At 33.4% G+C, this 27,116-nt stretch overlaps 3 protein-coding genes across 3 annotated transcripts; 2 read left to right on the top strand and 1 right to left on the bottom strand.

The window, feature by feature from the left end:
• Nucleotides 1–3,857: 3,857 nt before the first annotated feature.
• Upf1 (Upf1 RNA helicase) lies at nt 3,858–12,543 on the top strand. The gene is made up of 10 exons (XM_068766465.1): nt 3,858–4,245; nt 4,330–4,517; nt 6,575–6,775; nt 7,155–7,225; nt 7,373–7,440; nt 7,718–7,833; nt 7,946–8,155; nt 8,687–8,857; nt 9,490–9,649; nt 10,094–12,543. The coding sequence occupies exons 1-10, from the start codon at nt 4,066–4,068 to the stop codon at nt 11,810–11,812; spliced, it is 3,084 nt and encodes a 1,027-aa protein (XP_068622566.1). The 5' UTR covers nt 3,858–4,065; the 3' UTR covers nt 11,813–12,543.
• Nucleotides 12,544–14,428: 1,885 nt separating this feature from the next.
• On the bottom strand, nt 14,429–22,667 carry LOC137923225 (arrestin domain-containing protein 17). Its single transcript, XM_068766414.1, has 8 exons — nt 22,487–22,667; nt 22,241–22,396; nt 20,483–20,694; nt 19,388–19,570; nt 18,643–18,831; nt 17,879–18,061; nt 17,265–17,364; nt 14,429–15,995 (listed from the first exon to the last, which is right to left on the bottom strand). The coding sequence occupies exons 1-8, from the start codon at nt 22,599–22,601 to the stop codon at nt 15,847–15,849; spliced, it is 1,287 nt and encodes a 428-aa protein (XP_068622515.1). The 5' UTR covers nt 22,602–22,667; the 3' UTR covers nt 14,429–15,846.
• Nucleotides 22,668–23,363: 696 nt separating this feature from the next.
• LOC137923368 (queuosine-tRNA galactosyltransferase-like) lies at nt 23,364–24,596 on the top strand. Its single transcript, XM_068766595.1, has one exon. The coding sequence runs from the start codon at nt 23,457–23,459 to the stop codon at nt 24,501–24,503; it is 1,047 nt and encodes a 348-aa protein (XP_068622696.1). The 5' UTR covers nt 23,364–23,456; the 3' UTR covers nt 24,504–24,596.
• Nucleotides 24,597–27,116: the final 2,520 nt, after the last annotated feature.

Raw genomic sequence — 27,116 nt, 5'->3', positions numbered from 1 at the left:
CTCATCGCCTTGACATTTTATAAACCTTAAGGTACTTATTGATATCTCGTAGCTCCAGTTCGTAACCAATAAAATATTTAAAAACAAAAGAATTTCTTAATTTAGTCATTTTTTTTCTAAAAGCAATGCTGGAAGATAATTTAAAATAATTGACCATTTGGAATATTCAAGCTCCATATGCAACTAATCATGAGCGGATATTTTAAAAAAGTGCAAACGAAACATCTGGTAAAAGGGCATCGTTCTCATTAGACGAGATATTTGCATCAATTAGCCAACGTTTTCAGAAGCGCATACAATGAAATCTGATACATGCTTCATTGTTAGTAACCAGCATGAAATAAGTGCTTACCCTTTATTGGTTAGAAATGCAAAGCTGCTGGTTGGACAAAACACTACGTATTTTTTAAAGACTTAAAGAAGTGTTTTCTTTTATGGTTTTATTTCCGTTTTTTTAACTCTTGTCATAACAATAAGTAATTTAAACAATCAGTGATGTTATAAAAAATAAAAAAAAATATATAAATTATGAGATATACAATGTAGTTTTTAAAATAGTATTATGTGTGATCATCATCTTATCAGCCGACAGACCTCCACTGCAAAGCATAGGCCTCTCGAATGATCGCCACGATTACCGGTCTTGCACTATCAGTATCTAGCATGTATATCTAACTATATTTCGTCGTCGTCTTTTCAGCCCATAGACGCCCACTGCAAGACACATTAGAATCGCCACGCTTGAAAGATGCGTTGGCGACCATAGTATGATATTATGGTACGCAGAAGAGGCTGCTGCCCATCCTCTGAAAACTTATTTTTCAGCAGTAGCAATCCTTTATAATTAATGTACAGAATGTGATTTAGATATAAGATAGTATCCCGAGAATAGAACCTGCAATCTACTTTCGCAAGTCTTAGTCGTCTGCCACTAGACTACCACTGCTCAACAATAATTAAGAAGTAAATAAAAATATTATTACACATTTTTAACTTCACATATCTGAAATACTTGTTTGGGTTAAAAATCTGCGAATAAATAAGCTATTAAATATTGCAAAGTTTAAAAAACATATATAACCTTGGTAAAACTATTTCTTGCTCCATTAGCTAGAGCTGTTGGCATCGTGAGGCCTGTATTGATTAATATTTTTACATTGTTGTAATGTTTCACAAAAATTAAAACCGTTAAATTATTTATTCCTCGTGGTTTTTTCAAAGACTGAACACTCCAGAATACTTTGATGATATTGCTATTTATATTCGTAGAGATAAATCTATGTTGGCCTGGCTAAGCGCCAATCGAGCTCGTGTCTAAATTAGATGAAAATGCACTGTATCTATCGGTTTTATAACTTTACACATTTCAGTGGTTTTGCTCTTGCAACACATGCAGAGTTTAGACTGTTTGACTCTTAATCACTAACGCACTTACTCCTGAACGATCTCTTCAATTTTCAAACACAGCTTACTTGATTTCACATAATTTATTTTCCCTTAATTTGCAAAAAATATCCATGGATTCTACAACATAATGTCCTGTTAAATAAAATAAGTACGTTATAAATGATCAGCATTTTTTTTTAAATTAGAGAGGCTGTTAGTCTTGTTATTGTTAGTCGAAAACTAAATGAATGTTTTAGCAGTCATTACCACTAAAGTAATAATCGTTAAATTATCAAAGTAAAATGTATTAGAGAGGACTCTTTGAAAGGCACCCGCTAATCACAAAATTCATTACTCGATATTTATAAATAAAAAGGAAATATTCTCAGTTCTAATTTTTTTTTAATAAATATTGCATTGATAACCTTGTATACTTGACATGACATTTCTGAACTATGTCAACGTATGACCAATTAGCGTTGGTCATTACCTAAAATATATTTTTAATTTATTTTTGTAACAATTACTGCAGTTACTTATCACGTCAACATACTAAATTAAATGAAAACTGTTATTTTTAGAATTTATATTTAACTTTTAATTAAACCCTACTATATACACATTTTTATAAATAATCGGTGTTATTCAAAGCGAGTTCTTTTAGTCTATGTCTATAGAGGGCATCTTCGCTTTTACAAGAAATACTCATCAAAATTTACTTAAAATGTCATACATAAAATTTTTATTATAAACAGCAATGAATTTGTTTTTACTTGTAGGACTAACAGTCTGTTGAATTACGGTTATCCGAACAATAAATAAAATATTACATATTAAAATCCTTTACAATTGTGTTATGATTTTATATGCTATGTATTCTATAAATACATATAATTGAATAAAAACATTAAATAGTTTATGGCGTCGATTACACGTTAATGAACAGTTTACATTAAAATAAAATTATTTTCTTATTACCAAATCTATAAAATGTATTCTATAACGAATACTTGAAGTAAAACATTTTTAAAAAGAAATATAGTCTTAGTCACTTAAAAAACAAGCACATGTAGTTCATCTGAAATATATCTAGCTTGACGAAAAATAGTAGATTTTTTGGACTTGAAATTATTTTTGTTTCTTTCTGTTTTTTTTTTTTGCATAAAATAAAAGTTTAAATTTAACTCAATCTTGACGACTTAACCTTCATTGTCGTTCTACATTTATATATACACTCGAACCTAAGTACATACATACGTTTTTTGACCTATCTTACACTGTTACCCATGTGATATTGGCGGTTTCCGTGGCTGCGAGGGGACAGAGCGCAAATAACGCATAGCCTAAAACCTCTTTTACATTAGTAAAGCTTGGTAAAGTAGTGGTAATAGCAATTACCTAACATTACTAACACTTCGAAAGGCATTAACGTTGGGACAAAAAGTGTCGGAAGAAACTCCAGCAACGCTTCCATCTAGAATGATCGAAGGTTGGCAACTACTATGATACACGAACCAACCTCGATTCCGACGAGGTCAAATGATTTTCAAACAGTTGTAATATGATTAGTGCGATGCCTGTCTTAACATCGTCGAGTCGGCCAGAGACTCATCAAGCACAGGTTTTAATCTTAAGAAGGCGCGGCTTCCGAATCTGAATTGTAGGTGGCAGCACCTACAATAAAAGAGACAGACTGTGCGATTGTTAGCAGTTTCAAATCTGCATGCAGGTTTTCATTACGCCTAAAGGCGCGCCCGTGTCCACATGAACCCGTTTTGTATGACTGAATGACACGCGGATTAGCATGCGACACACGGGCTTACTTTTGTCCCTTACAAAATCATTCTGATTCCAGCTTACAGTGTCCCTTAATTTGACAGTGACATTTTACTCCGGCTGTTATAACAGATAAGACAAATATACATACAGACTTACATACTTGAACCTAAATACTTCAAATTTTAAATTACACGAAGACTATAACAATCGAGCCTATATTTAATAACGGTACGTTACTCAAAGGAGAAACATTGTGATACTATACTAAATATTGATGGTTGCAAAGATTTTTTCTTCCTAATAATCTCTGTCACCAAAATACTTTATTAAGTTGTTGCCGCTTCGAATTTTTTTTATTTGTAAATATTCACAAGTAATATTATAGACAAATAAAACGTTTTGTCAAATTTTTAAACCTTATGTTATTATTCTTTTCTTACGACACATGTACTTTAAATCGTCTTAGATATGATATCATTGTTTTTAAGGAAAGCCATATCAACAAAATAAAGATATTTAAAAACAATTATATTTACAATTGAAATTATACCAGTTGGCTTCAAATGCGCAGCCTATAGTCTTTAAATAATAAACATAGAATATACTCTATGGTTGTTCGTCATTAATGTTATGTTATTGGTTGTAAAAATATGCTTTGAAATGTTATTGGTGCTTTTAATTCTTGTAATATAAATTCACCAATTATTGGTCGCTTTGTAGACGGAACACACCATGTGTTAAATTAGTTCTAATATGGCGAACTTTCTTGATCATCAACATCATCCTTAGCAACACGTTCAACTATTACGTAGTTGTTATGGGATATTCGTTACATTGTGCATCATACTTCTTTTTTAACTATTTTTATCCACTAGATCTTTTTAAAAACACCTTGTAATTATGAGCGTCGACGCATATGGACCAAGTTCCCAAACTCTAACGTTTTTGGATACAGAAGAAGCGGATCTTATTGGAGCTGATACTCAAGGCTCAGAGTTTGAATTCACAGATTTTACACTCCCATCTCAAAGTCAAACGCAGGCATCGCAACACGACCATGGACTAAGTTCATCAAACCAGGTAAATTGTCAGTGCTCTGTAAATTCCATAACCTTCTTAAAGTTGACTTTTGTTTCACGTTTTGGTATCTTTCACGATATGTAGGTGAATGGAATTGGACGTCCTGACTTAAGCTCTAAGGTTGCTAGCGTTGCTAACGCTATTGCAGAGCTACAGTTCGAAGAAGAAGATGAAGCTTTGTATGGAAGTAAAGAACTACCTGAACATGCATGCAAATACTGTGGAATCCATGACCCAGCCACTGTCGTTATGTGTAACATATGCAATAAGTGGTAAGTAACACAATGAAACATGTCTTTTTAATTTTTAAAGAACTTCCAATTGCTCCATGACTAATTAAAACAACTTACGATCTTGGTCACTAGCTACTTGTTTTGTATTAAATCGCTTGTTAATGTTATTTTTAGTAAAAATATGTGAATATTAATATAAAATATTAGGTATATTTAAAACTTAGTGTTTAAAAAAATAGCTTTCTCAAAAGTTGTTCAAAAACTAATACACTAAACCCTTAAAGCAGGTATTTTTTAGGTAAACAAATTCATAATATACACTACAGTCCTATTGTGGCCCAACAATAGATGCATATACAAATTTTTCTTTACTTAAATACAACATTCATGTTTGATAATTTATTATTATGTTATGGGTACTGAAAGCCATTTACATGTATATGATTTCCTTGTGTGTTTTTATATATATACATACAGTGGTACCTCGACATACGAGTTTAATTCGTTCCGCAACCTTGCTCGTATCTTGAATTACTCGTATCTCGAAGCAAATTTCCCCATACAAAACAATTGAACTACCATTAATCCGTTCCAACCTCCAAAATGTCACCCCAGTTATTTTTGTTACGTGGTTTTGAATAATAATAACGTATTTATAAATAATAAATATTTATTGCACAAAAACAAAAAAGAGAATGTAAAGAAATAAATTAGATATCCTCACTGGTCTTTGCCTTTTTCGCTACATTTTTCTCGCTTTCACCTGTAGGCTGTTTAGAAAAAAACATGTCCAAGGAGGTTTGTTTCTTCCTCCCTCTCAGAATGTTCCGGAAATGAGTTAGGCAAGTGTCATTAAAAAGGTCAGACGCACAATGCACGACCTGTTGCAACTTTTTCTGGGTGTTTTTTTTCCACAAACTGTGAAACTCTCTCCCACATTCCTAAGATCTCCTTTATCTCACTTGTAGAAATAACCTCCTCCTCTGACTCCTCAAAACCAATTTCTTGCATAACCTCAGTATGCTGCTGTGACTGTAACTCTTGTATCTCCTCAGTCGTCAGTTCCTGGGTGTGCTCCTCGATGAGCTCGTTCACGTCTCTCTCTTCCACCTCTAGACCCATGGATTTCCCCAGAGATACAATCTCTTCCTCTACTGAAACACCGGGTTCCAATTGTTCATAACACAACTACACAACTTATCACAGCAGAAGCACGCTGCTAACAGATCGTGATGGTGCGACTGCGTGTTACTACCGAACTGAACTCATATCTCGAATTTCGCTCGTAACTCAAAGCAAAAAATCACTCGCTCGTTGGCTCGTATCTCGAAAAACTCGTATGTTGGGGCACTCGTATGTCGAGGTACCACTGTATATTGTGCTAAATAATAATCATACATCTTTAAAATTGAATTGACCTATATAGCATTCTGATTAATCATATGAATTTTTTTTATAATAGTAGTCTTTCAGTTAACATATACTTTATTAAGTTTAGGAATTTATGTTATCTTTTGAAATCTTTTGATAGTCGAGTGCAACTAGTATAAATTATAAATAAATTAATTATAATAAATTGTAAATAATATTTAGTGAAATATGTATTAAGTTCTTTTCTTTTGTAGTAGTAGATAACATCCAGAAAATTAATTTTGTTTATACTATTAGAATTAACATAGCAGGTAGTAAAAAATGTTGTTTGTATTAACTTGTTTAGATTTTTGGAAATACAACTTTAAAAATTACAATGCCCATTTCGTATTCATTCTTGTAATATACATACACAAAAAGCAGCAATATTTTGTTTGGTATGACATGATTCATCTACACTTCAGGTATGACATCCGCGGCTAGAAATAGATCTCCCTAAAGATTTGCAATAAGACCTGTTGGAAGCCTGCATCCAGTTTTTCCAATGACCTTAACAAGGTCATGTGTCTAACTTGTGATTGGATCTCCTGTGCTGTGCTTGCCAATCCATTGTCTCTACTCTGGAACCTTATAGCCCCACTATTCTGCTTTCCATATACTGTAATTAATATCTTTTAAACATAGAATTAGTATAAGTATTGTAGTAAATATTTATTACCTAACAGGTTTTGTAATGGGCGTGGAAATACATCTGGTTCACATATTATCAACCATTTAGTGAGAGCCAAGCATAAGGAAGCTGCTTTACATAGAGATGGACCTCTGGGTGAAACCTTACTGGAGTGTTACTCATGTGGAGCACGGAATGTTTTTGTTCTTGGCTTCATACCTGCCAAGGCTGATTCTGTTGTAGTATTACTTTGTCGGTAAGTTAATGATTCTTTTAATAACATTGACAAATTTATCTGTGTAATTCTTGCAGTCTCCGCAGACTATTTGTTTTATTTCATATTCTTTCTTGTACATGGTAAGATACATAAAATAGTTTTGTAATAATAAACAAAAAAGTACAATGGACTGTCTTATCACAGAGGCAATCTCCCACAGACAACAAATGTACACAACAGTAAAAGTAAAAATAATAGGTAGTTAACATGTACAAAATATACATATATACAAATATTATTTATTAATAATATGTTATTTAAAACTAGACTATTTAAATCACTAATGAACAAAACTTTGTATTTCTTAGCCTTGCATTTTTTATGTTAGATAATAAATGAAATATTTTATTACTTTTAGTCAACCCTGTGCAGCACAAAGTTCTCTGAAAGACATGAATTGGGACCAGGAACAATGGAAACCACTGATATGTGAGTTTTGTGATTAAATAATTTACCTCTGTGTAATTGAATATTTTTTTCATATGTACTAAACATCACAGTGTTTAAAAATTGGATGCTTTACATTTATAAACAATATCAATATGTGTATTTGTATTATAATATGTATTTTTTTAGCTGATCGTGCATTTTTGTCATGGCTAGTGAAGGTTCCCTCAGAAACTGAGCAAATGAGAGCCCGTCAAGTAAGTTATTTGGATTCTGTATGTAAATACTAAAACAGATGTTTTATTGAAAATGGCAACAATATAAAAATTATCAGTAACTTACCATTTAGTATAATGAAATTCATAGAGTAAGAGAAATATAAATTGTGAAATTTGGTAGGAATATAATTCTAATAGAAATAATTTTAAAAAATTAAATAGAGGGTTGAGAGGGTGTTAATTAAGTTTGCTAAGCAGGTTTGGATCAGATTACATAACCTAAAAATCAAATTAAAATAGATAGAAATGTTTATAGGTGACACCTCAACAAATAGGCCGTCTTGAAGAATTGTGGCGCGACAATGTTGATGCAACCTTTCAAGATTTAGAAAAACCAGGAGTAGATGAAGAACCTCATCAGGTTCTCTTGAGGTAAACAAACACTTTAAAGTATTTTTCAATACATTGAATTGTTTGAAACTTTTGGACATGCTTTTTTTAGTCATCATAATTCATTTTATCAGCACATCCTGTAATCTTTTAGATATGAAGATGGTTACCAATACCAGAATATTTTTGGTCCTCTCGTCAAGCTAGAAGCTGATTATGACAAGCGGCTCAAAGAATCCCAAACTCAAGAAGGAATTGAAGTTCGTTGGGATGTGGGGCTTAACAAGAAAACCATTGCTTATTTCACACTTGCTAAAACTGACAGTGACATGAAGCTCATGCATGGGGATGAACTAAGATTGAGGTAATTGTCATTTATTTTAATTATTACTTATACTAAAAACTACCCAACCTAAAATCCTTTTCAATTTAAAATTTTTTGGCCAATAAGATATAACTTTTATTTGTGTTATCTCTCCTGCCCTCTTTCTGTATTGTTACAATGTAATGTTACTAAGGAAGCAAGTACACAGAGTGAATCACTTGTTTTATATTGGTATGTCTTAAGAATAGCCAGTGATTACCTACCAAAAATGGGATTTCTATTTCTTACACTGAAATGTTTGAAACACTTTGATATATGCTTTATGGTTCATAATATTTTTTGTTTGATTCATCATCCTCACATAACTTTTTTGTTCAGATTGATATCAAAGCCAATGACAGGTTTTCTATTTACTCTGTGATTTTTAAAGCAAAAGAAAAGTGTTTCAGTTTATTATGTTCTTTATCTAAAAACAAATAATAAGAAACTGGCCGAATCTGCTAAGCTGTTATAGAATTTTATGCTTTATAAAGAAATTTTACGACATTTTTGGTTGTTTTCTCTTTGCAGATATGTGGGAGAGCTACACAAAACATGGTCTGGTGTAGGTCACGTTATCAAAGTGCCTGACAACTATGGTGATGATGTTGGTCTTGAATTAAAAAGTGGTGCAGGAGCACCACTCGAGTGTACCTCTAACTTTGTGGTGGACTTTATTTGGAAGAGTACTTCTTTTGATAGGTTTGTACATTCAATCTTGTTTTATATTTTTTTTTGTTAAGTAATAGGTTATCCCACAAAGCATTTCTGCAGCACCTATATGCTTGTGTTATGTCACACGTCTAGTAATAGTGAAAAGTGTACCAATGATGAGGACCTTCATTTGTTGATGACTTAGATCTATCAGAGAGTAATGCAATAATTTTTCTATACAATATTATCAACTTATTGACCTTTGAGAAAGTATGCTTCGCTTTTTTAATAACTATATTAAATATGACATCCACAAACCTGGAACATAGTACAAATAGTGGGAATACATATATACATATACAGTATAGTATATACCTAGTCATACTTTACACCAAGCTGTAATATTAGTCAATACATTAAGAGTAGTAAAAAAGTCTGTTGAAAAATAAACTCTTTGGTGTGGTATCCAAATAATTATAATAAAAAGTTATCATCATTGTGAATGGGGTTCAGCTTTGAAATGTTATTCAAAAAGAGTAATGTATAACAAAATTCTAAATTAAGGTCACTGTAATGAAATTAAAACTTACAATTTTTTTACTACCAATCATTTTATATTAGTTAAAAAAATGTTGTTGGCAGCTTGTGTTTGTTGTTTTTGAATGATCTAAAAATTTCAGAATGCAGCTTGCTCTTCGCAAATTCGCTGTAGACGATTCGTCAGTCTCTGGATATATTTATCGTCGCCTCCTTGGCCATGAAGTAGAAGAAGTGCTTTTTCGCGTGCATCTACCGAAGCATTTCAGTGCACCTAATCTACCTGACCTCAATCGCTCCCAGGTAATATTCAAGCATAATTTTATTCATTCATCTTCATTTCTGCCTAGGATCTGCTGGACGTAGGCCTCCCTCATAGATTTCTAGTAGTACCGATAATTCATTATAATATTATAAATCAACTAAAAACTCTTTAAAGCTACAGTAAGATATATTTAATAATAAACTTTTGGTTTATGATTTACAATAAAAAATAGTTGTATATATCATGTGTGTTGCGAATATTTCTATTATTCTCAACTTTAAAAATATGGGAACCAAACACTTTAAAAAAATACATGGAAATATTTACAAATTCTGAGATTAACAATATATCTGCAAAATATGAAGCTTTCTCATCATCACTTAAGGCATTGCCTATAGATTTCCAATAGGACAAGTTTAAATCTAGAAATAATCAAATGCATTAATTCTAATTTATGACATATTGTTTTTACTTTATTACAGGTCTATGCTGTAAAACATGCGCTTCAGCGCCCTTTGTCCCTTATTCAAGGTCCCCCAGGAACAGGAAAAACTGTTACATCAGCTACTATTGTTTACCAACTTGTTAGGCAAAGCGGAGGGCCTGTGCTGGTTTGTGCGCCATCTAATACGGCTGTGGATCAGTTAACTGAAAAAATACATAGAACTGGGCTGAAAGTTGTCCGATTATGTGCAAAGTCCAGAGAAGCTATGGAATCAACAGTATCATTCCTAGCATTGCATGAACAAGCACGTGCCTTGGGCTCGGCCGATTCTGAATTGCGAAAATTAACAAGATTGAAGGAAGAAGCGGGTGAATTGTCGGCCGCGGATGAAAGGAGATACCGTGCGTTACGGCGCGCTGCGGAAAGACGTTTGTTAGATGCAGCTGATGTAGTTTGTACCACTTGTGTGGGTGCAGGAGACCCAAGGGTTGCACGAATGCGATTCCAATCCATCCTTATTGATGAAGGCATGCAATCCACAGAGCCGGAATGCATGGTGCCTGTTGTACTAGGGGCCAGACAACTCATCCTTGTTGGAGACCACTGCCAATTGGGTCCAGTGGTAATGTGTAAAAAGGCTGCAAAAGCAGGCCTTAGTCAAAGTCTTTTCGAACGCCTTGTTGTACTCGGAATACGACCTTTCCGCCTGGAAGTGCAGTACCGTATGCATCCAGAGCTGTCGCGCTTCCCGTCCGACTTTTTCTACGAAGGATCGCTACAAAACGGCGTCAGTGCTGAGGATCGAAGATTACATAAAATAGATTTTCCTTGGCCGCGACCAGATCGTCCAATGTTCTTTTATGTGACCCAAGGACAAGAAGAGATTGCAGGATCTGGCACATCATACTTAAACCGAACTGAAGCTGCCAATGTTGAAAAGTTGACTACCCGTTTTTTAAAAGCCGGTGTCCGTCCTGAACAAATTGGTATCATCACTCCTTATGAGGGTCAGCGATCTTATCTTGTTCAACACATGCAGTACCAGGGAAGCCTGCACGCGAAACTTTATCAAGAAATTGAAGTGGCTAGCGTTGATGCGTTCCAAGGTCGAGAAAAAGATATAATAATCATGTCTTGCGTTCGGTCAAATGAGCATCAAGGCATTGGCTTCTTAAGTGATCCTCGGCGCCTTAATGTTGCTTTGACTCGTGCGAAATATGGTCTCATTGTTGTGGGAAACCCAAAGGTATTGAGTAAGCAACCGCTATGGAATCACCTGCTTGCGTTTTACAAGGAGCGCCGCGTGTTGACAGAAGGCCCACTGTCCAACCTTAAAGAATCTGCAATTCAATTTGCCAAGCCGAAGAAATTAGTAAACGCCCAGAATCCAGGTTCTCACTTCATGTCTACTTCAATGTTCGATGCGCGCGAGGCGATGGTGCCGGGCTCTATATACGATCGAGCGCGACCTCCTAGAGATCCGTTGGCTTACGTGGGGGCAAGAGTGTCCCCGCATGCAGGCGTCCCGCCTGCCGCTTTCCCGCAGCGGTCCGCACCGCGCACTAAACGCCGTCCCCCGCGCCTTTCGCAAGAACCGCTATCGCAGCAGCCGCCACTCTCACTGTCCCAGGGCGCCTCGCAACCAGATTTCAGTCAGGAATCGACTGCACCCGACTGTCCTTCCCAACCGGACGGGCTGTTGTCACAAGATTCCTCGTACCAGGGCGGATTCCGCGCGCGTTGCAGCCAGTACTGAGAGGGAACGGATCGTACCGCATTAGACCTCACTCCGCGGTGGAAGCGGACGCGCCACTGACGGGAGACCGAAGCGTGACTTGCCTCGACCTACGCACGGACACGGTCCCGAGACATCGACGCTGCCCCGGAGCCACGCCACACCACGCCGGCCCACGGACACCGAATCACCTGTCGCTACGCCGCGGAGCACACGCACTCAAATCCGACGCGCGATGCAGAACCCTTTAACTGATACAGGGATAGAAATAAATTCGGGCGACGTAATCTTGAAATTGTTAATCGGTTCAAATTAGCAAATGTCGATTCTATGAAATTTTTCGTATAGCTAACACGGTAACAGTACGGTCGTAAATCATTATTTCAACATATCGATGTTTCGCACTGTCACCTACAAATTGTTCCATATGAAATTGTATGAATAAACCTTAGGGAACGGGAAATCTGTATTCAATCATTTATAATTGTTCTGTCTTTTCTTTTATTGTGTCATTAAAATGAATTAGTTTCGCCAATCACAATATATTTTATTCTAAAACACTTTTAAATCAAATTTTATACAATAATTTAAACCTCATTTACTTCTATTTTTGAACACCTTATCGTTTGGCGAATAAATTTTAAATATTACTGAAGTATATTTTGAGCAAAATCTAAAAAATAAAAGTGAATGTCTTATTTTCTTAAAATAAAATTATTAAAAAATTACATGTCTACTCAATGTGTAAATAATGTCTTGTTCCCTGGGAGGTTATTTAAAACAATATTATAGAGTTTTTGCAACTTAAAAGTTCTATGTGCAGGGAACAAGGACTGCTAATAACTCAAGTGGGAATTAAGATGAAACTACGAAAACACAAGGTGTTTAACTCTACAGGTGTGTTGCTTTGTTTAACTTTAATCAAAAAATGAATAGAACACTAAATGAATAATTTAAAACGTTCAACCATTATCCTTCTTAGTATGATGTAGGAGAAAACTCTTATGCTAATTTAAAATCAATTACAATTTACATGGAAATTTACGAAAATATAAGAAAAAATATATTTTGAATACGAATATTTGTATTTCCTTAGAATGTTTTGATAATTTTCCCGTATCCAAGCGACCGCTCGTTTTTATAAGTATAGAAAGTTCTTTTGGACAAAACAACCAATGATTAAAACTTTTTGTTTAAAATTCGTAATATTTCTTTATAGCCTAATATTTCGCATCTCACGTTGCACTATACTGAAAAACTTTTTCCCATACCCAATCTTTTTACAAAAAATAGGATTAAAGAAAATGTGGTTTGGATATATTCAGAAAATAAAGCACATGGTCCCGAGGTTACATTCCGTTCGTAATTGTAATAAATTTATGAAACCTACGTAATTGGCAATTTATTGCTTTCACCCGGCCATTTAAAAGAAAGCTCAAAACAGATCACAAATCTCTTATAAACAGAGTATAAGGATAGGCGTGTTTTCATTACGATTTTTCAAATTCTGTCACAAATTTATTTTATATGTCACCTGAAATATGTCAGATTTGTGATTCCTCTGCATACTATAAATCTCATTAATTTATCTACACTTACAACATTGTATTTTAAATATTGTTTATGGTATCGAGGGATAGAAAGATATCTTGTAAAATATATTAATTCAGATATCTTGTAAAGTACACAGGTCTAACATTTATGGTGTTGTCAATGTTTTTAACCCTATCCCGAAGGTTACTTTCGTTTATCGTTTTTTTACAATACAAAAGATAATTTTTTAAAATTCGTAATATATTGGGGTCATCATATTTCGTTACTCATATTTTCTAATATAGTACATACACAGTAATTTAGTACATACTCCTTTTTAGCCATGAAATCTCCAGTGTTCAAATAACATTTTTTACCATGAAAGAAAAAAAATAGTGTATAGTATTAATAATCATTTATTTCGGTAAATAATATATCAAAAAACAAAACTCAATATAAAATGTTTCATTAAATGCATATAAGATACGAATAAATTCTCGTATTGTATATATATACATTTATATTTTTGTGTATTTATGTTTATGTATATTTTCTCATCATATCAATACAGTAATGTGGGAGTCATATATACACTGATGTGATGTTTGAATGAATAATAGGTGTAAGATTTTGTGGCCGAGCGTAGCCGACGGGCGAACTTAGTGTGCCGAATTAGTGCAGCGGGCACATGCACGCACCGGTGACGCGGGCGCAGACCTTTTGTTACTTTTGCGCCTTTGTTCTATTGCCCGCTTTCACTCGGTCGCAGAACACATTGCGCCCCAGAGTCCTACGACGAATGCACGTCCTTTTTGCTCGCACTCAAGCGCTAATAAAAATTTGTTCGTGTGTTAAATAAATTGATAAAGTGTTACAAACGTCTTTTAATAAGACGCCAACTACTTTACTGGTGACCCCGACGTGATCCAACAAACAAAAGTAACAAAAGGTCTGCGCCCGCGTCACCGGTGCGTGCATGTGCCCGCTGCACTAATTCGGCACACTAAGTTCGCCCGTCAGCTACGCTCGGCCACAAAATCTTACACCTATTATTCATTCAGACATCACATCAGTGTATATATGACTCCCACAGTAATATAGGAGATTCCTTAATTATTGAGATTAAATAGTTCTTTATCAGGCCTGGATTATACACGTGAATACATGTTTATATTATTAAACAATTTTGGCAAACGTGCAACATAAAATAAATAAATATCATAGCTATTAATCCACTGTTGCTTTAAAATATAAATGACAAATAAAAATGTCAAGTTCCTAATTCTAAATATTAGGAAAACAGATGTTTGCGTTCACATAAAATATCAAAGACTTATTATTTGACGTACTATACAAAATACCAGTTTTTTTATTTAAATATATATAACATTTTACACATTATAATTTTCAATTGTCAACATTATAATCTGTGTATTAATAAGACAAACGATTTTTTAAATTACATTTAAAAATCACTGTAATAATTTAAAAACAAATCTGCTGCAGTATAAAAACAAAAAATTAAAAATATGTTGTGCAATTACTTTTCCAACATATCGCCTGCTTACATAATAGTTCTTTAATTTTTAGCACCTTTATAAATAAAATGTAAATAAAACAGTAAAATACTAACTTAAACTTAAGCTAGTAACTTTAAAATGTATTAATGAAGGAAGACCATACAATTTTTATTATGTCCAAGAGAGTTTTTTAGATAATAGATCCATTTATAATACTTTCAACATCCCTTCAAGCTAACAAGTCATTAGTATATACTTAAGCTAAGCCTATAGTTTCTATATCTCCCAATCTATTTAAAATTAGAAGTTTATATTCTTAATACACATATTTTTTGCCCAAGCTAAGCTTTTTTAGAAAGATTTAAAATCAAATATAATACTTAAAAAAATTATCAAATAATAACATTCCAATAAAGAATTCTGTTATAATTTCATGAAGAATAATAGCTAGAAATTAAATATTCAGATACATATTTACATAGTCTTTTAGAAAGCGCTTTTGTAATGAAGAAATCCCAGAATGTAAATGGACAAGGGATAACTATACTTGGTTTACATTAGGTAGACTTTGGAAGCAGTGTCTTTAGTTAATTTCATCATCTTTTCAGCTGCAACACTTTCACTGCTGGATATTTGCCTCTAATTAATTATCAATGGGTGTCTGATTGAAAGCAACTTCTTCCTTTTTCTGATAACCTTAACAAGATCATCTGCTCACATTGTGGACTTGTTTCACTACGCTTGCCAGGCTGTGATATTTACCTTAAGGTCCTAGCGACCACTTCTGTGCGCTATGACCTGTCCACTGCCACTTCACCTTGACAATCCGCTGGGTATTTAGGTTACTTTCGTTTGTGTTACGTTATTGAAGCCACATTTATAGTTTCTTAGCTAATAAAACTTTAGAATATGTATCCGATTACACATTCCATGGCAATAACTAAGGTATTATTGGATACAATGACAAATTTTACGTAAGCATTCTCTTCTTATGGGTACATATTATTGGGGTAATGGAGGGGGTTGGACCGCTGCATATGTAGGGTAATACGGTGCGAAGTTGGATACACCTGTGATGGTCACGTGGTTACTGTCACCGCGGTCTTGTATGGTACGAGCAGCGTATGGTGACTCCTTATACACTGGTTGAGCTGTAAAATAATTGTTACTTCAATAACATACTTAGTTAACAAACAAGAATCAATAAAGTTCCTCTCACAATTCACAATAGCAAATCATGTGATAATTTAAGTGGATATAAACAATGCTATCAATATAATTGAATGAATTAGTCATTCATTACTTTTTCATTTTTGTTAGTGTAACTTTATGCAAAAAATTAATTTTTAATATTAATATTTAAAAAGATAGATAAAAAATTTAATTGTTGCAGTATTATTTTTATATATATAATGTAGCAAAGTAATCAAAAGTTTTTTAATTATGATGTTCTATGAGAGAACCTTCAAAGTGTATAAAAAAGACCCGTGAAGTGTTAGTTCAACAAACATACACACACTACCACTTAAAGATGCAGTTTTTTCAAGAACTCACGATTGTGCTCCTATATCGAGGCCCATCACGTTAATTAAGCTTTATGGCTTTATGTGGTAAAAAATGGATTTTATCTTGGAAATCAATATTTTCTCTTTTAATATTGTATTGAGTTTATACATTGATATAATAACATCAAAAATATATGAAGCTTAGTTAAAATGGATTGGGTTTAATAATCTTTTAAAAACTGTGGCAAGTTATCAATAACGGACTATATGACAAAATTCTTTAATGCCAATGTTATGGATTGTTTCAGGATTGTCAAATTATCACCGCCTTTAGAGCACGCATACATGCAATAGTCTTTTAAGCTGGCTATAAATCATAATCATCAATCGGTCTAGCAGCTCTGATGCTTCAAATAAAGTTTTAAAAATTACATTTGGCCTCCTTATCTACTTTGTGTAATTCTATTACAACAATTAGGTTCTATTTATCAACTCACAAAATTTTATCATCACAACAATTAGATTATATAACAGTAACATAATTTTTCCCAACAAAAATTACAATGATACATATACATTTAGTGTAGTTATTTTTTTCCTTAAATTTGTCTGTTTTTGTTATTACAGTTATTCATTTACATTTATGTGCTTCATTCATGTTAGTGCTGTTACATACATTTAGGGACTTTATTAAAAGACAATAAAAAGATATCATTGTCACGTATTTGTAATATTTTTTTTTAATTATAAAACGGTTTATGATGCTTTTGTTTAAAGAATGTTGCAGATCATTGGTCATTAAGAAAGACGGCCCCATACCTGGATGTACACGCATCAAACTATATTTCGTGTTATTTGTGCGTTTTATTAAGTTAAATTCCATTTGAGAGACTAGAACCTCTATTTATAACTTACTTAAAGTAGGATATAGCGACTGATAGGGCGGTTGTCCAGGGGCTGTGCCTGGAACCACCCAACCACCCGGCGCTGCGTCACCACCAGGCGCTGATGGAACCTGCAGTCCCAAAAAATTAAATACAAAACAGCACAGACACATTCCATACATGTAAAATTAATAGAAAACAATTGGAAAAAAAAACTAAAAGAAAAATTTTTAAACATATTTATTAAAGATTGTGATAAAATAAAAATAAGTAACATAATGTTAAATAAATGATAAACACTTATTGGAAATTCAAACCCTTCTCTTTTGTTTACTGTTATGCAACTTATTAACGAAGGTGTATTATAGATATATGTATAACAGCATTAACAGCTTAAGCCAAGATTTTCTTTTGAACATTCTCACTCCTTGGAGGGCTTTTTCTGCTACGTTAGAATTCGGCGGCATTCCATTCCCGCAAAATACCTAATATTACAACTCCCCATGTCTTAAGGCAGGTTAAATCTAAGCATTCCCAGCACTATGGAGTAGTTCTTTGGAAACTTACTGCTAATAACTCAAACTGATTTTCTATAAGGAATTAATAGGACTCTTTTCTTATTCTAGAATAGAAAAAAATGCTTACGTTAGGTTGAACAGGTTGTCCTGGACTCACGGGCAACACTGCTGGCTGATTGTCCAATACATCGTGAGATAAAGGTGCCGTTGGCACATTCTGTCCGCTGAGACCAATCAAAGGAACAGTTCCAATTGTGATATACTTTTTATCCTTCATATTAAAATGCATAAATGGAACTTCACATTCAGCCTGAAATCATAAATTCTCTGTTTCACATATGTTTTTTTGTGATAAAATGTTACAAAAAGATCCCCCGCATAAACTACAGCATGTTTGCATTAATAACGCACTATCAGTATTTTTAATTTAATATATACCTTTAACATACGATTTTATTTGTTACAGGGTGTGAATAGGGCAGGCTAATAATGGCGTTTAACTACATTTTTATGGCAAATGGATAGTACAAATGATGATTAAGGACAGAGTCATCCACAAGTCTTAAAATAAATAATAGGACTGAGTTGTGATGGATAATAGGGTATTTTTGGCGTCAGAAGGTAATCTTGCCGGTATTGGGTGTTATAATGCTACCAAAACTGCTGTACCGCGCCTTAAGTATGCCCGGGCGAGACGGGAGGAATATTGCCCATCCAGTTCCCTGAGTCCGCCATTAACGATACCGACAACGGCGCTCAGACTCTTCTTCTCGGGCCCCACCACGCCGCGGTACAGCGGTTTCAGTATCATCATAATAACATTAAAATAAGTATTCAACTATGGAAATTATAGTAAATTTTTTGTGTCGTAACAATAAAAAAATTAAATACCTTTAAATCATAATCCAAATCTATAATGTTGCAATTAACAAGGTTTGATGGTGGCATTGGTGGTATCTCTAAGGTTAAGTTCCAATGGTTTGTTCCTCCAGGTTGCACTGGTCCTTGTTGAATAGTCAGAATAACATCCTTTGTTTTCTTAATTGCTGTAGAAGGTGATGTTGCTCTATATGTGACAATCTAAAAGTTAATTACATGGTTTAGTTTTAAAATGTGGGATACAAGCTTAACTTCAAAACATATTTTTTGTTGATTTAAAATAATTCAATAAAAATATTTTAAATTAAATTATCCAATGTAACTAAAATAAATAAACTAATGCATAGATATGCATGATCATTTTGACTATAGGGTGCACACCCTATAGTCAAAATGATGATGCATACTTACACTTACACCTTTACTTTCATCCAGCATCTTGTGACGACTTAGCAGTCTTAGTGGATGCCCTACTCAGCGCTTGCTGGTCTGTGAATTTTACTCTATAGATTTATTGTAGACATTAAGGTTCCTTAAAAGCCTTGCCACAGAAAATCCACTGACTTGGGTACTGCATGAAATAACATAGCACATAGGCTCCAAGAGAACCACAACTCAATACTCATTTAGAATTTCAATTCCAAAGAGGGCTGAATCATACCCTTCATTTGTTTCATAGAGAACAACAGAAGCAAGTTTCTATTTTATATTACAGTAAAACTACGCAGTTACAAATAGTAAAAACATTATACAATACCTTTCTCAAAAATAACTTAACCAGAGTAAGTTCTACATTACTTTTGTTTTCTACATCAATTTGAATTGGAATGACTTGTCCTGGACAGTAACCTGATACAGGAGCTCTCACATCCACTGACAGAGGTAGTGAAGTACAGCAGAAGCAGCAAAAAGTTTTCTCCATCTGCATATGTATTGGCTCCTGAAGTCAAAAGAAAAAAATTAAATATATATGATCTGTAAGTTAATATATAATCTGTTGTGAGATGTGATGCTAGTGGAAACTTATATGCATTCTATAGATAGTGCTCGGGACTGAGAAATCCATACTTCAAGAACTTAAGATGGTTAAGAAACTGGGGCTTTTACATTGCCTATGAAGGATATTTGAGTTCTTTATGTGGATGACCTCTAAAAACTTATTGTCACAGACAAAGTCGATAGTGAGGAACCAAGAGGGAGTAGCCCCATAGGTTGGTCTGACCAAAACTGCACCACTCCCATCATAAATATTTCGGAGATTTACTGATGAAAGAAGAAAAAATTGGATGGATGATCTCTAAAAACTTATTGTCACAAACAAAGTCGATAGTGAGAAACCAAGAGGGAGTAGCCCCATAGGTTGGTCTGACCAAAACTGCATCACTCCCAACATAAATATTTCTGAGATTCACTGATGGAAGAAGAAAAAACTAACAACTCTGGGCAAAATTATGAGTAATCATTTCTAACTTTTTATTAATGTCTTATACAATCTTTGACAATATGATAAGATACAGTTTACAAACAATAAATACTTATTGTATTTGTAAGCACTTCTAGAAAATATATGGCAACACCCAGAAATTTATCAAAATGATGACCAATGACAAGGAGTATTTGGCAGTTTGGAGGGCTAGTATGGGATTGGTCTTCTGATTCGGAGAACATTGCAAACAATGATTATAGTTAAAAAATAATAATGTGAATTGTTATTAGTTAAATCATTAATAAAAGCGTAATATTAACGGTAGTGCACAATTGTGTGTGTGGGAATGGACAGAGCATTTTTTGGCTCAGTAAATTGAGCTAAAGAAGCTATATGTTCAATAAAAATATATACAGTGTTTCTTACCTTATAAGAAGGATTTAAATTAAGGTCCAGAGCATTGATAACAGTGAAAGCTAATTTTGTTTCCTGATCAAATTTCCATGGGCGGTCCAATGTTACTTTAATGGTGTACCTTACGTAACCATATGGACCCTCAAAAGATGATGGTAAGACTGGTGGTAAAGCACAAGTAAAGTTGTAAACTTGTTTTCCAGCTGGTATTTCTATTTCATTACCTGCAATATAATAACAGAGGCGGTTAGAAAAAAAACTGTAGAGAGCATCCAAAAAATAAAAGCACTACAGAATTAAATTCATTGCTGCATAAATGATTAACTACAGACAAATTTCAAACAGACAATAACTGAAAGTTGTGTCCAATCATATCAGCCTCTGTTACCATTTATCTTCAGATATTCACATTTTCTAAAAGTTTTATGAAGCCATGCACAAAGGTGGTGTTTTGGGGTTAACCATAGGAAAATGTTGTAAACCATTAGCCATAAAATAGAATAGCACAACTTAATATATAATTGGCTTCTGCCACTTGCAACACCACTTACTCATAGGAGTAATGTTTGATCTTAACTAAAGCGAGTTCTCTGGTAGCAGAGAAGACAATTTTTGCCTCCCTTTGATATGATGACAATAGTTCCAATATTTAAAAAATAACAAGAATTGAACAACCCACTGTGTTGGCTGGCATAGTGCAAAATCATCACATAGGCCAAGGATGTGGCCGTGAGAAATAAAAACAATTGTAGACCAGAGTATGAAGAATGCCCTATTTCATTTGCCAAGCAACAGCTTAGGCAACACGCTTTGTGAATGGAATATGAGATATATGAAAGGGACAATGGCTTTGAAAATGCTCAAGTTCTTCCCGGAAACCATCTAAGACAACCAAATGCTTTATCAGGTTAAGTTGGATATGGTCCAGATGTTCACAGGCACATGGGATTCTCTGAATACCTTCATGGGTTTAAGCTTCAGTGGAGTCTCTTGTGCACCTGTGACCTAGATGTGGACTGACCATGGTGCATCTAATCACCAGCTGTACCCGTATTTGCCTCTGTAGGACCTCTGTAGGTCACTAGACTTCTGTAGGATGGTCATAGGGCCTACAATAAGAGCTAACAAATAAACGGTATAATTGAAATAATTTATATAAAAAATAAAGAAAAAAAGAAAAAAGCAATTTTTGAAAAGTTGAAAGTTATAATATTGAAACAAAATAGTATTTATATTAAACTAAGGCATTTAAATGTAAAAATGAAAAATAAACAAACAAAACATTGAAAAAGATTTTAATGTAGGATCCTGCAGAGAAGTTGAAGGCAATGTATGAAACAGAAATTAAGGTAAGAAAAGGAATGCAAGATATTGTGAAAGGAAAAAAAGAGAAATGAATGGAAAATATTAAGAAGGATGGGAGAGGAACGTGGCAATAATTATATTTAGTAAAAAATTAATAATTGTATAGTCTTGCTTTACTATGGTAGGGAAGAATGAAAGGTCCTATAAAACAGGGGACCCAGCAGATTTTCCCTTATCAACAAAAGGAGTGTTGTAGGAATTACTTTTGCTCCTTATTTTCCTTGTACTAATGCTTTTAAATGTGGTAGTAATATTAGATTTAGATACCCTATAAGTCATTAATAGCAACCAATTGGAACTCTGAAATTATGTTAAAATAAGGTAATAACTTATGTTAAAATAATATATCAATTTGTATTAAAACAAGATAATAATTTATATTAAAATAAGAAAATAATTAAATACCTGAATTACTTCCAAGTAAATAGTAAGAAATTTGAAAATATTCTTCATTCCCTGTATGTGTTGTATCTGTTGTTTGAGACTTGCCTTGATCGTCTGTTTCTTCTTTGCTTTCACTCCATTCAGTGTGTGCCTCTCCTTTAAACTTGACATGAATACCTAACAATCGACTCTTAGTTAGACATACAACATCGCTATAAATATACAATGATTCATAGATCAAATTGTAAGTTATATATCAACACTTACCACGAACTTTTTTTGGACTATCAAAAACATATTCTATCCTCCCGTTAACAGTTTGTCCAGCATAATAAGTATTCAACTGATTATCTAAGTAAATAACAGCTTCTTTGATACCCATGGCATAAATAATCCACCTGCGAAAAGAATGTTAAGTAATGATGCTTTGAAACGTAAAAAATGACAGAATAGGTAGGATAGATTTAGGTATGTAGATGTCTATGTACCAACCATCTGGTACAACAATACCTATTAAAGGGAAGAAAATATTTAACTTTACCATATTATAAAACGATTTTTATATTTATTTATATATATATACATGTTTAAATAAATAAGTATATTATTTCTGAATGTAAACACTAAAATAATTTTGTGTATTTTAATAAATGAAATATATAATATAACTGTGTTACATTGTCCTTAGTAAATGTTAACTTAAAAAATCGATAAAGTAAAAACTATTTGTTAGTAATTTGTTTGCTTCAAGAGTTAATTGACCAGCAAATGTTTTGTTAGTATAAAAGATGCTTAGTCGTAACATATATGTCAAAGTTAACGTTGCAAACCAGTTTTAAAAGCTGCGGTAACACGAAAATAGTGAATTTAAAATTGACTGATGAGGAAATTCCTATGATGAGGAGTTCTGTTATTTTATAAAAAAAACTGTTATATTTTAGAAGCCTTAATTTTATCAACTCATTTAAAATAATCACTAGATTTTCCTAACTATTAATCGATTAGGTACTAAATAATTTTTATTTCTTATTTAGTATTTTATTTACTATTTCGGTACACGTACCATAAGTATTTTAATGTATAAATTTGCACTAGAAACAACACTGGTCACTTTTAGGCTTATTACTTAATAAGAAATGTCAAAACCTGTGTAATGTTTACGATTTAGAAATATTCTATAAAATGTCTTTAAAAAATTACGTAATTCTCTTTAAAATGACAAAAAAATTTATGAATCATGGTTGTAGATGTTTCTGTTATAATTCCTATTCATAATGGTGAAAAATGGATAAATAGTTGTATGAAATCAATCGCAAGACAATCTATTTTAAAAACTAGATTAATAGAGATAGAAATAGTCGTGTATAACGATGGAAGCAATGATAGAACTGAAGATATTCTTCAATTATGGGCGCAATACTTTAAGAGACGTCGGATCAATTTCCTAGTGACGGGAGCTAAAATAACAAAAGGCGTAGGCGCAGCTAAAAATGGTGCTGTTAGGTTAAGTTCGGGCACATTTTTATGTTTTCAGGATGTGGATGATTTAATGCATCAAGACAGAATACTTTTGCAGTGGAATTTCGCCAAGTTAAATGTTAATACTCTCGTTGGAAGTAAGATTACAAGAAATCCTTTAAACTCTACACCAAGATTTGTTCACTGGGCTAACACTATAAATGATACACAATTAAAAAACCAAATATACCTATCTTATGGTCCTACTATTTTAATGCCAACATGGTTTTGTCATCGATCTGTATTCGAAAATGTTGGTGGTTTTGATGAAACAGGAAAAGGTACGCCAGAAGATCTCATCTTTTTTTATGCTCATATTGATAGAGGAGGAACTTTGCATAGAGTTGATAAAGAATTAGTCAATTATACATACCATGCCTGTGCTACTACATTCACAATTTCTAAAAAAGTAATACAATCAATCCAACTACAAAGACTTGAAGGAAATGTTTTATTGCACTGGAAACAATTTACAGTTTGGAATGCTGGTAAAAATGGTAGAAAGTTTGTCCGATCATTAAGTTTAAAAAATCTTAATAAAGTCATAGGTTTTTGTGATGTGGACAAAAAAAAAATAGGCCGGACTATAGAATTATATTGTCCGCAGCAAAGAAAAGTGAAGGTTAAATTGCCTGTTGTACATTTTAGTGAAGCAAAATTGCCATTAATAATTTGTGTAAAATTAGATCTAACTAATGGTGAATTTGAAAAGAATCTCAAATCATTGAATCTTACTGAAGGAAAAGATTATTTTTTATTTGGCTAGTATATAAATGATTGCAGTATACCAAACAATTTTACTTTGTGTAATTTTGAATGTGCACTTTTTAAAAAATTCTATGATATTTAATCATGTTAATATGTGAAATTTATATTATAAAGTACAGTATTTTTATAGCTTCTCTTTTTATTTATAAACCAATTCATAATAATCTCTTCCCTACCACATAGTTGTTCTTCGCATTTACAAGCTACAATCAAATATTGGTGGAAAGTTTGTATTGCAAAAGAGCTTCTAAAATTTAGCCCAAAAACACTAGGTTAAACATATTTTTGGTTTGGTTTAAAAGTAGCCACACCTCAAAAATTTTCACACAGGCATTTTTTGGGACAAGCGCTTCAATGCTACTCACTTTTAGGAATTTAATACTATAGGATTCAGAATCTGAACTTTTTTTGTGTTCATCCCAATAATTGGATTTTAATTTTATATAATAAAGTAATATTATACAGTGACAATTTAATTTTACTTTGGTTTATATGAAGTCAAACAATATCAATTTTGTAGAATTTTTGGCCACAAGAGCCACAATACTTTTAAGTAAAACAAAATTGTTTTGAACATGGTAAAAAAGAATGCTATCAAATATTTTTGCTCTTCAGTAGATTCTCCCTTTCGTAAAAGATTCAATTTTATCTTTCTTTAATTGAGAATCACTCTATTCCCTGTTATTTGTTTATTCTATGACAATTTTAGTATGACTTGCTCTAAAGATTAAGAGTTAGGGCTCTCAGACATTGAAATCACAAAAGCTGTTGTCAATTCCACTGACTAACTGCCCTAACTTTAGGAGTCTACCCAGTGGGGCAGACTCCGATAATTTTCGGGGCAACATTGAGTCTGGTTCTTCTTTAAAAGATGATGGAACCTATGTCTATGTCAGCAGTTTCACCAAAAAGCCTTAAAACTATTGAGTTTCCTTCCCAACAGACTTTCTAGAAAGATTACTGGGAATTATGATCCCAGAAGACTTACCAGTAAATAAATATTAATTTGTAAACTTAATCATTTTATTCACAGAAATGCGGTTCATTACAAATATTTGGATGAAAATATGTTTCTTATGAAAAAGCAAATAATTTTAAAATAAATTGATGATACTAATATTACTTGTGTTCTAAAAGTACTACAAGAGCATGGCGATAAAAGGAGGATCCTTTGGATGAGCAGACACTTATAATTTTAAATAACTTTCCAGCTGCGAAAGGGCAAAAGGGGAAAGATTGCCCAACAAATATTGTCTCATTTATAAAATTTTAGAACCCTAGCTACAGACATCGCCCAGATTGCCAAGGATACCATGTAACATCATGAAATCTATAAGGAATCCTTGGATCACTCGCATCAGGGCACGGAATCCCACAGCATCCAACATGACATCCTACACATACATTCTGGATATAGTTATTGTTCCCGATATGGCATCCCCTACCATATCGCTGATGATGACATGGGATTTGTCGGAACCAGTATTGTGGGTGGATCAATTGGTATATTCATTGATACCGTGAAAAAATAATGGTATTTAAAATAATTCTCAATGAAACGTCAGTGACTTAAAAGCCCTGATTTTCTTTCCACCTACTCTGCATCAAACCCTGAAAAAAGATTAGAACTTGAAACTCCTCGTAAAAGATCTTCCTCATCTAACAAATCAGTGGGTCAAGACCGAATTAAGTAACTAATATGATTGTTCAGACCATAGCACAGTAATAACTATTGCTGATAGTTTTATGTTTGATATTTAATCTTCTTACAAAAAAATAAAACCAACTCCTAGTAAGCTCACGCCGAATTTATTGTCGAGCACCTCAGAATGATATTATATAAAATATAAGGGCAATAGTAGCCTGTAATACGAACGTGAACAATTCCAGTAAAAATATTTTGAATTACCTTACCAGTGACTATATATACTACTCAAAACAAAATAGGGCCCACCATCATTTTGCTCCTTAATTTATGTGCATACATGATTATTAAATTTTTACAATTAGTCGATGTTGAATAATGTAAACACAAAATAATGTCTGAATTGTTTAATTTTATCGCAGTAGACTGTCAATAAAAACTTTTATAGTCACTGTTTGTTTTTAATAAACTTGCCAGGAGCTTTTCTTTAGTATCGAGTAGGACCTCTTGTGCTCCGTATGCACTGTCTGAGCCTATATAGAACACTTTCAATCAGATGAGTGATGTTTTGGTCGGGTATTCGTTCCCAACAGAGTTTTAGCGCATTTATGAGGTCCTGTTGGCTGTTAACGTGGCTATGATTCTCTTTAAGACTTCTTTTCAATTGATCCCATAAATGCTCAATCGGGTTGAGACCCGATCTCAATCTTACTTCTACTCATCGCTGGCCAAGGTAAAACCGACATATTGGCATCAGAAAGTGCCCTCTGAGTGACCCCAGCTGTATGCGCATGAGCGTTGTCTTGCATAAACACAAAATCATCACCTACTCTTTGTGAATATGGGATGACATAAGGTCGGATAACTTGCTCGACGTAACTGGCTGCAGTGACCGTCCCTTCGTTCAAGATCACCAGCTCTGTTTTGCCTAACAAGCTTATACCGCCACATATCATCACACTCGGG

The sequence above is a fragment of the Battus philenor genome, unplaced genomic scaffold (assembly GCF_028537555.1).
Source record: "Battus philenor isolate CCGP_79_NKW_IND1 unplaced genomic scaffold, ilBatPhil1.0.hap1 SCAF_21, whole genome shotgun sequence".
NCBI lineage: Eukaryota > Metazoa > Arthropoda > Insecta > Lepidoptera > Papilionidae > Battus > Battus philenor.
This window is presented reverse-complemented; position numbering and strand designations above follow the sequence as displayed.

What these genes read in the sequence shown, in the direction of transcription:
- Upf1 (XM_068766465.1), top strand. Translation starts at nt 4,066, where the DNA reads ATGAGCGTCGACGCATATGGACCAAGTTCCCAAACTCTAACGTTTTTG. An exon ending in TGTAACATATGCAATAAGTG is followed by an intron (nt 4,518 to 6,574) that starts GTAAGTAACACA and finishes ATTACCTAACAG; the next exon opens with GTTTTGTAATGGGCGTGGAA. An exon ending in CCTCATCAGGTTCTCTTGAG is followed by an intron (nt 7,834 to 7,945) that starts GTAAACAAACAC and finishes GTAATCTTTTAG; the next exon opens with ATATGAAGATGGTTACCAAT.
- LOC137923368 (XM_068766595.1), top strand. Translation starts at nt 23,457, where the DNA reads ATGGTTGTAGATGTTTCTGTTATAATTCCTATTCATAATGGTGAAAAA.
- LOC137923225 (XM_068766414.1), bottom strand. Translation starts at nt 22,601, where the DNA reads ATGGGTATCAAAGAAGCTGTTATTTACTTAGATAATCAGTTGAATACT. An exon ending in TTAAGTTATTTTTGAGAAAG is followed by an intron (nt 18,832 to 19,387) that starts GTATTGTATAAT and finishes ATTAACTTTTAG; the next exon opens with ATTGTCACATATAGAGCAAC. An exon ending in ATTTGGATTATGATTTAAAG is followed by an intron (nt 18,062 to 18,642) that starts GTATTTAATTTT and finishes TTATGATTTCAG; the next exon opens with GCTGAATGTGAAGTTCCATT.